General features: G+C 39.2%; 1 protein-coding gene across 1 annotated transcript in view; it reads right to left on the bottom strand.

Annotated features, from left to right (window-relative positions):
* Positions 1-2,041: 2,041 nt before the first annotated feature.
* The window catches only part of LRGUK (leucine rich repeats and guanylate kinase domain containing), a 130,806-nt gene continuing 122,674 nt past the window's right edge, over positions 2,042-10,173 (bottom strand). The window contains exons 19-20 of the mRNA XM_006144992.1: positions 5,293-5,438; positions 2,042-2,338 (exon numbers count right to left, since the gene is read on the bottom strand). Coding sequence (XP_006145054.1) covers positions 2,208-2,338; positions 5,293-5,438 — 277 coding nt within the window. The 3' untranslated portion in view covers positions 2,042-2,207. The remainder of the gene's footprint in view (positions 2,339-5,292; positions 5,439-10,173) is intronic.

Below are 10,173 nucleotides of genomic sequence, written 5' to 3'. Positions count from 1 at the left end.
CTCTATAATTTTTCTGTTTTCATTTTCATTTGTTTTGGCTCTTTATTATTTCCTTTTGTTTGGTTTGAGTTTCCATTGCTTTCTTTTTAACATTTTTTGAAGTATCATTTTGCTGTTGACATATGGTGATTGTCTCTTCTCACTCAAGTTGAAGTTTTCCCGAGTCTTGATTTAATGAGTGATTTGTTAAACTATCCTGGACATTTTGGGTAGTATATCATGGGACTCCAGATCTTTTTTCAACCTCTTGTCTTTTTGGATCTTCTCTGACAGCATTCCGGTGTGGGAAGAAGGCACTGACTCATTACTATCAGGTTGAGGTGGAAGTCCACGTTCCCCATCTGGCCTCCATTGAGTTCTGATGTCCAAGCCAGCAGAAGAAGGCTGTCTGGTCTGTCTCAAAAGAGATCCAGCCATCTCTCTGGGCCTTTTGATGCTTGAATTGTACCACCCAGATTAAGGGCAGATCCTCCACATCTAGTCTGCTCGGACTCTGGTGTTAATTCCTTCTGGAAACACCCCCCATCGGCAAACCCAGAGTAATACTTTTTCTAGGTAATCCTTATTCCAGTCAAGTTGACACCCGAAACTGTCAGTTTTGTATCTTCTACTATCTTCTACTAAGATGTTTCACAGTCATTTTTAAAAATATTAAGTAATGTTTGTGAAAGTTTAACTGTTCTTGAAGATTCCTGGGGCACAAGGACCCACCATCTGCCTCCCTCCTTCTCTAGAAGTTTGCCTCCCCTTTTCTTGCTTGGCCTTGTCCCCTCCAGCATGCTCTCCCTGCTCCCCTTCTGCCAACCCTGAGGAAAGCTTTAATCAGCACCTGTTTGAGAATAGGACTAGGTGAACAGGAGCCAACAGCAAATTGTGCTACACCCAGGTTTGAGTTATGAGGAAAGGAATTATTAAAGGGGGGTTTGATATTCTTAAGGGGAAAGTCATTAGAAGTTTCTGATATTTAAAAATGTTAAAAATTAGTCCAGTATTAGATAGAGGCTACTGTTTTAACGATTCATCACACTTAGAGAACTCAGAGAGTAACATGGGTCAGTTCAAAGGAATATATTTGAATGTTTCAACAACCAGAATAACCTCACCAGCACAGATAAGCTGAATTCTGGCCTTGTCTATAATTACTCAATGGATATTGTTTTGTTTTGTTTCTGCAAAAGACAGGGAGTAAATCTACAAAGATGATGAAAAGTGTTGGTTTTTTTTTTTTTTGAGAGTTTTTTTGCTATAGGGCACGTGTGCTCACCAGATAGACAGAGAGAGACAGAGAAATAGAAAGCGAGAAATCACCCCCCAGGGAGATGGCCACGCTGCAATCCCTTCTCCTCCATTCTCCTCTCAGGATCTTGGGCATGCACGCACACGTGCCCGGTGTGAGTTTTAAGCCACCAGGTCCGGGAGGCGAACTGTGATCGACTACACAGGAGTCCAGCGACATAGCCATTATGCTAACTGCTGGTCCCATGAAAAGTGTTTAAAAACTTTTCTAATGACAAGCCTCACATAATCAGAATCAGGAGATGATAAAAATAATTATCTGATTTTTGTTCTTCATATTGCTAAAGCAAGTCAAGAGCCCCTCAAATTACATTAATTTCCATTGATATATGTAATCATATTACATTAGTCATGAGTTAAATGGAATTCTATACTTTCACAATCAGAATAAATACATGGTTGTTCAAAAAAGTCATGACACATTTTTGCATAGAAAAACACAGAAAAATATGTCATGACTTTTCCAAGAACCCAATTAACTCAGTCCTCTAGGGGATACATGAATGTTATAAATGGACACATTGGAATTTTAAGAACACAATCTCTGATAACTATATCCCAAAATCTCTGTGCACAGAGCAATGCAGAGATCTTGAGAGATATTGCCATCTGGTATTTCAGAATAGGAAACGGCTGGAAACATGATTTATAGCTATGGGGGAAAAAACATGCCATTTTTAAAGGCTAAGAATAACTTTCATTTTTTAAAAAAAATTTAAATAAAATAATGACATAAAAGACACTTTAGAGGATTACAAAAGAAATTGATGGAGAGAATTAGACAGGAGGGACATTCTTCTGCAGGTAGTTGGCCGAGTGGGAAACAACTAGAATCCATAGCCAAGTGAGACACAGGGACTGAACACTGTCAGAGCAAGTTTTCCATGTTAAGATTAGCATTAGGCACTTGTCTACTTGCGGCCCTGAGGGATCGGAGGGAGGGTGGGTTTGGTGTTGGAACCTGGGCGACTGATGACCATGACTGGGTGTCTTCCATGTTGGAGAGACTCTTTTTCATGTGACAATGATTGTAGAGGTAGTGCTGTAAAATATTAAGAAGAAAAGATACAGTAAATACAGATAATCCCTCGGTGCTCTCAGCAAAGAAAATAAGCACTGCAGGATGTAAACACCAAAATAAACTTCAGAATTTATGACAAACTACAGGAATAAGTAAAAATTTAAAAAAATAGGGAATGTGGTCAGAATATATCTTGTGTAGGATAGGACAAGACTTAAGTTGTGTAGATTTGGCCAGTGGCCAGAAGGTTGCTAAGAGCGATTACTATGCTCTTCTTCCACTCTGCTCACGTCCCCTCTGCAACAGTACCCCTTACTCTGCTCACGCCCCCTCTGCAACAGTACCCCTTACTCTTTCATAATCAAACACGTGCAAATTCAGCATGCAAGCGTGTGTGTACACATTCACACATTTCTAGAGAAACTTCATCTAATATCCCCTGAGATTGGTGTGTTCACCAATCAGGAAGACATCTGAGCTAAGTTTCCTAAGGAACTGTGGGAAACAGAAGGAAGTTGGAAGATAGATACTGAAGGCATGATGGCCACTGGGAAAGCAGAAGTATCAATGATGAGTAAGCAGTGTGACAGGGGGGTGAGAAAGTGAAGCAGAGGTTTCTACAGGGAGTGAGAAAAAAAAAGGACATTAGCTTGGCAGTCCAATCTATTGGCCATACCAAAGCAATCCAAAGTAAAAGGGAAAAATTAACCTTTTTACAGTATATCGAAATAAAAAAAGGCACCTTGCTTGATATCATGTGAACAAAGGATTTTTTAAAAGCTCTTCATTTGCTTCTTTTGTTTTCACCACAGATTTTTTTTTATGCCTCAGAATTTAATTTCAAAGAATGAACAGTAACATTTTTCCAACAGTCTTAATGACACTGTTATCTAGTACAGAGAAAATTTTTAAATGGGCAATTTCTTTGATTTAATGTTACAGAATTTCTCTGGATATACAGAAAATTATCAATTTTAAAAATGTTTCACCACAGATTTTTTTTCCCTTTTTTTGGAGAGGTTTTTTTTTGCTATAGGGTGCGTGCGCTTGCCAGACAGAGAGAGACAAAGAGACAGAAAGTGAGAAATCACCCCCCATGGGGGATGGCCACAGTTCAATCCTTTCTCCTCCATTCTCCTCTCGGGATCGTGGGTATGCACACACACGCGCCCGGTGTGAGTTTTAAGCCACCGGGTCCGGGACTCGAACCGCGGTTGACTACGTGGGAGTCCAGCGACATAGCCATTACACTAACTGCTGGTTCCACCACAGATATTTTTGAGACTAGGAAAGATAAGATAAACACTTTAAGAAAAATCAAGACCCTGGAGTAGAAAGAAGACAGTAGAGCAGGTCTCCTTTCTCAATCTGTTGAAGTTTCCACAACCAAATAAATTACATCTCAGGGGCCTGCAATTCTTAGAGAAGTAGTATTAGAATATTTGGAGAGAATTCATTGGCAGTGAGAAAAGTATTGGAGACACAAATGATATCACCCTTCAAAAAATAGGATTGGGACTGCCTATGGCACAGTGGTTAAGGTGGCTGGATCTCACATGGTCAATTGCATGATGTGAGTCTTAGACATGACATTATGCAATCAGACAGCACTGAAATGGAACTAGAATTTAGGTCTTCTGGTTCCTAATCTAATGCTCTTTTCATTGTACCATATTCTGGTCAGACTTGGTTTGGAATCCAGGGTTTGATTCTATTCCATTTAAGAAAGGATACAGACAGGGCAGAGAAATTGAGATGAAGAGGGTCTGGGAACACTGTCTTATGAGAAGCCAGAGCCATGATGAATTTTGGTGTCATGTTCGGTCCAGCGCTCCTAAGACCCTTCAGAACCTGATGTGGAAGTGGAAGGTACTAGCCTTTAAGGGATTCCTAAAATACTCCTCGCTTCCTTTAAGATGGCATACAGGTTTGCTTGAGGATTTGGGGTTATTTCCTAGGGGTTTGGTTTTGTAACTAATCCTTATTGCTTGTGTCCATCAATAAAACTCTTGGAAACATCTGATGTCAGCAGCTATCCTGAATACAATTATAGCTAAAGAGACAGTCTACCTTAGAATGGGTTAGAAGATGTCTGCTTTAGTTCCTTTTTTCTTTTAGAGACATCATTCCCTGTATCCTCTTTTCTTGAGCAACCAAAGAAGTCTATGATCTCATTTTAGTTTCTCTGGTCACCTGAGCAAGCAGGTAGAACATCCTCTTTTGAGTTTAGGCAGAACCTTTCCCCAAGGCTAAAAGTCGTGGCTCCCTCTTAGCCTCCATGGCTAGAGAATTCTCCCAACTTACTGATTCCTATATCAGTTATTCACAGACCCCACCTTCCATCCTGACCCCTGGGTTACTTGCTTTCATTCCCATTTTCATCTCTAGCCCTTCAGTTCCCTCATACTGCGGAAGATCTTTATTTAGTGTTATTTATGAACTTTGCCAATGAGTGCAGAAAGCAAGCACAATGGCCATTCCGTCTCTGCATGGATATGAGCATTCACATGTATACATGTATGTTAGAGAACAAAGATCCAAAAGAGGGTGAAGAGGAGGGGCTGAGACAGATCCTTTTAGCCTAAAACCAACATAATTCTGCCAAACCCCATAGCAGGAGACCAGACAATTGGAAACCCTCCATGCTTCTCTTCACCTTCACTGAATGGGGTCAAAGTCACCAAAGACCTCCTTCAGAGAGCATGCGTCCCTTGTCCTAGTTCCCTGCAGGTCGTGTGTCCAGGTGGGTAGATCAGCATCTTCCACTCTAAGCAGCTACGTGACCTAACCTGAGCTTGTTTCTAGCCTGTCAGAACTTTGATTCGCATCTGAGAAAAATGAACACTTTCTACCTCTTTCTACTTGATTCTGACTAAAAACATTCATTTAATAATAATAATAATTAGGAAAGGTCAGAAAGACAGTGGGAAACACATATAGATAGAAAGTTCACATTTACATAAAACAGCTCATACCTTTTAGGGACTGTTCCATTTCACTCTCACTTACTCCAGATCCTGGACGCGAATAAATGCTGCCCTCTGGAGGTTGATAATAATCTTTTGTCCACGGAGAAGATGGGTAGTATGTACTTTTCATGGCAACACAGGAATCCTTGCCACTGGAAAATGAAAATGAAAGACCTTTCTGAGATGCAAAACTACTAAAGGTTATAGAATCTAGGCCTCTGACTTCACTGGGTTACGCTTATCAAGTCATGTCAATTGGTTTGTGAACACGTGTTCGTGGAGCTAGTTTTAAATGGCTTCTATAGAAAGTACTGCAAAGCAGCTGTACTCAGTAGCATGAACTTCCCATTCATTTCGCACAACACACTGACGGCCTAAGACCAGAGCATCAAGATACGTGCTGGAGTATAAAATGAGATGAGTAAGGTGCAGATCCCAAACTCTAGGACTTCAGAATTAAATGCAGTATGTACATGGCAGTTCCTAATAGTTCAAAGATAGAATATTTAGTGGCCCAATCTGGACTCCATGCTATCTAATGCTTGTTTTTTTTGGACTCTGATTGTGTTCCCTTTTTAAAGGTAAGGCTGGGGTATGATCTGGATGCCTGAAATCTCAAATCTGGGTCCATGTACTTTCTCCTGCCAGGATTCTCTCCTTTGCGATTTAACTGTTCCTACCTTCCTTCTAGGGAATCAACTCCATTGGGGGAGCTAATCTTGAAAATGAGCGACTTAGTAATGTAACTGAATTATTTACAGTTCTCAGGTCTTGGTTGTAGACCGTTCTGTCCTAGAATTGTGCTTCATCCCCACCAAATTTGCCCTCATTAAAGAATCTGAAATTGGTTACATTAAAATGGCTGACATTTAATTCTCCCAGCTTACTCATTCTTTTTTTTTTTTTTGAGAGAGAGATTTTCGCTATAGGGCATGTGCACTCACCAGACAGACAAAGAGAAACGTAGAGACAGAAATCGAGAAATCACCCCCCCAGGGGGGATGGGCACGCCGCAATCCCTTCTCCATTCTCCTCTCAGGATCTTGGGCACACACGCACACACGCCCGGCGTGAGTTTTAAGCCACCGGGTCCGGGACGCGAACCACGGTCGACTATCTGGGAGTCCAGCGACATAGCCATTACGCTAACTGCTGGTTCCCCCAGCTTACTCACTCTTGTATCAAGTAGTCGCAGAGCCCCATCCTGATCCCTGGGTTACTTTCTCCCAGGTTTTTAGGAGAAATCTTATCTTTTAACGAGGGCCAAATCTTAAAGGAATGCAATTCTTATGGCAGATTTTCAGGTGTAAACAAGAGGGTGGAAGAGAATTTTTAGTGATGTTTCCTTGTGTAGTGATGAAGTCATGCCATGAGTAGTTCTGGCTCAGTAAGAAGGGACAACTTTGATCCCACCTGACAGAAAGACCAGCATGCTCCTCTACAGTGCCTGACTCATACACCTTGAGACCCAACATTTGTTTCACCTCTTGCCCCTTTCCTGTTTCTCATTCATTAAGCCACTCATATACCAGCACAATAGAGGTTTGGTAGCTACAACAATGAATGAGAGATCTGGACTTGCCCTCATCTGGTTTACAAACTTGCTGGCTAATCTAACAAATACTTGGTGAAAACTGTGTTAATGATATGAAGGGAAATCCAGGTTGATAGGCGAATATATTAGAGACGCCAAGACAACTCTCCTAGAGGAAGTGACATTCAAGTTTCGACCTAAGGGATGAATTAACTAGACAAAAGAAGCAGGTGTGGTGGAGGCTAGAACGGGAGAGAAGACGGACATCTAAGCAGAGGGAGCATTGCATCTGGAAGGCCTCATTGGGATCCAGGTTTCCTCTTTCCAACTGACTTAATATCTCTGCAATGCTTCATAGACAGGTAAATGTCAGAAATGGTGGTGAGCAGTGTTTTTGAAAACTACTTGGACAGAGACAAGGAGTAGATACTTTCAAAGAGATGGTTCAGGTAGTGAGATGCCTCCCAGTTTATTATTATGAGGCAGTCTTGCTTTGGCAATACAAGGTCTTTTTTGATTCTAGACAAAGTTTATAACTGTTTTTTCTATTGCTGTGAAGAATGTCTCAGGTGACTGGTTCGGGATTGTATTGAATACATAAATTAATGTGGGTAGGACTGACATTGTGATTGTATTATTCTTTCAATCCAAGAGCATGGGATCTCTTCCATTTTTAAATATCATATTCTATTTCTTTTTTCAGTTTTTCATAGTTTTCCTTATAAAGGTCTTTTACTTCTTTGGTTAGACTTATTCCTAGGTATCTTATTTGTTTTGTAGCTATTGTAAGTGGGATTGGTTTCTTTAGTTCTGTCTCAGTCAGTACACTACTGTATAAAAAAAGCTATGGATTTTTGTAGATTGACTTTGTATCCTGCAATTTCACTGAATTCATTGATCGCTTCTAGTTTTTTCATAGATTCCTTAGGATTTTCTAGGTATATATAATCATATCATCTGCAAATAAAAACAGTTTAGCTTCTTCTTTTCCTATCTGAATGCCTTTTATTTTACTCTCTTGTCTGATTGCATTGGCTAGTACTTCCCTCACTCTGTTAAAGAGGAATAGAGAGAGTGGGCAATCTTGTCTTGCTCCAGTTTTTAATGGGAAAGTTTTTAGCTTTTCCACATTCAGCATGATGCTCACAGTAGGTCTGTCATATACGGCTTTTATTATTTTGAGAAATGTCCCTTTTACCCCAATTTTGCTGAGAGTCTTGATCATAAAGCATGTTGTATTTTATCAAATGCTATTCTGCATCTATAAACACGATCATATAGGTTTTCTTTATGTCTAGAAATGTGGTGCATTACATTGATTGTTTTTCATATGTTAAACCATCTTTATATCCCCAGGATAAAACCTATCTGGTCATGGTGTATAATCTTCTTGATTTATGGTTGATTTCAGTTTGCTAATATCTTGTTGAAATTTTTTGTACCAATATTCATCAGGGATATTGGTCTGTAGTATTTTTTGGTTAAGTCTTTGTCTGGTTTTGGTATCACAGTAATAAAGGCTTCAAAAAATGAGATTGGGAGGATTTCTTCCTTTTGAATCTTTAGGAATAGTTTGAGAAAAATTGGGGTAAGCTCTTTGAAGGTTTTGTGGAATTCAGAAGTGAAGTCATCTGGACCTGGGTTTTTCTTTCTTAGGAGACTTCTTATCACTGCTTCAATCCCTTCACTTGCTATTGGTCTGTTTGGACTTTTCTATTTCATCCTGATTCAACCTGGATAACTTGCACTTATCCAGAAATTTGTCCATCTCATCCAGATTTCCTAGTTCATTGGCCACTAGTTGTTTAGTATTCTCTCATAACTTTTTGTATTTCAAATATATCATTTGTAATAGTGCCAGCTTCATTGCTGATTTTGTCTGTTTGGTTTCTTTCCTTATTTTTCTTAATTAGTTTAGTTAATGGCTTATCAATCTGTTTATCCTCTCAAAAAAACCAACTTTTCATTTAATTAATGTTTTTGTATAGTTTTTTTTATTCTCTATTTTATTTATTTCAGCTCTTATCTTTACTATTTCTTTTCTTCTTTTATTTTTAGGCTTTTTCTTATTGTTGTTTTTTCAATTCCTCAAGATGTGATGCTAAGTTATTTATTTGCCACCTTTCTATATTTTTCTTGTGAGCACTAATGGAAAGTAATGTGTTCATTGTCATTAGTTTCAATGAATCATTTTATTTCAGTCAGCTGCAACTGAAATTTATTTTGTCAATGTTTTTTGAATGAACTGAATAAAGTTTTTGTTCAGATAATTAATTTAACTGATAAACGTAACGTGAAGGATGAGGAAAATGTGAAACTTTGAGTTTTACCCACCACTGTGCTTTGGGGAAAGGGTGTCATTGCCAATGTGACATACATCTCTTCTGAGATGGGTCACACGGGGGCTCCTTCCAACTACGTTCTTGGGTATAATGACTATAGGACCAGATGGTGACTAATTTAAGCATTTTATAGACTGTACCCTGGGTCTCACCAGCTGTCTCACTAATTGGTGCCTTAAGCTACTGACAGGACCTGGGCAAGAGATCATGCTTAGGTCAAGTGAAAAAGCCCATCACCACTTTCATGCACACATAGAAGAATGATTTACATTTGATATCAGTGTCATAAAGTACACTGTAAATGTAGGCAAACCCCTCAGACATAGCGTTGAAATGTGAATTTGGGGCCTTTGCATTTTTAAAGGTCAAATGGGGTTCCTTTAGGATGTTACAGAGAATGTGACTTTTCTGTCAGAGATGTTGGGATGGTTTGGGAGGATTACAAACAAGAGGTGGCTTGGGGAGAAAAAGAGAAAAAAAAAAGAAAAAGAAAAATTTTTATTATCTCTCTGGTGGGAGATAATAAAAATCATACAAAAAAAAAAGTCTGAATTGTTTTTATCCATCCCAGACTTTTCTGTTTCAGTGTTTCTCTCACATATGTCTAGTACTATCAGCAACTTCTTCATCATTTAGATTCTAAGTTTTACAGATAGTACAGTCAAGGGGCTCAACAGAAAGACTCTGGAGTCTTTTTTTTTTTTAAGAATTGTTTTATTTAATTTTATTATTATCATTTTTAATTAGATCAGAGACAGAAAGAGAGAAAGTTTGAAAGGAAGCCACCAGGTCTGGGACTCAAACTACGGTTGGCCATATGGGTCTTTTGACCTGGGTTCACACCTTGTCTCTGAGATTTGTTAGCTATATGCCCTTCGGACAGTCCCTTAATCTCACTAATTAGTTTGCCAATCACATTTTTAAAATGGGGATAATGACAGTATTCACCCTGATGAGTCATTATCCGTTAATATGCATACTGAGGTAAGGTCTGTCACATTCTCCATACAG

Source organism: Tupaia chinensis, unplaced genomic scaffold (assembly GCF_000334495.1).
Source record: "Tupaia chinensis unplaced genomic scaffold, TupChi_1.0 Scaffold000140_1, whole genome shotgun sequence".
In the NCBI taxonomy this organism is placed as follows: domain Eukaryota; kingdom Metazoa; phylum Chordata; class Mammalia; order Scandentia; family Tupaiidae; genus Tupaia; species Tupaia belangeri.
The sequence above is the reverse complement of the archived record's forward strand: the minus strand, read 5'-3'. Positions and strand labels throughout refer to the sequence as shown.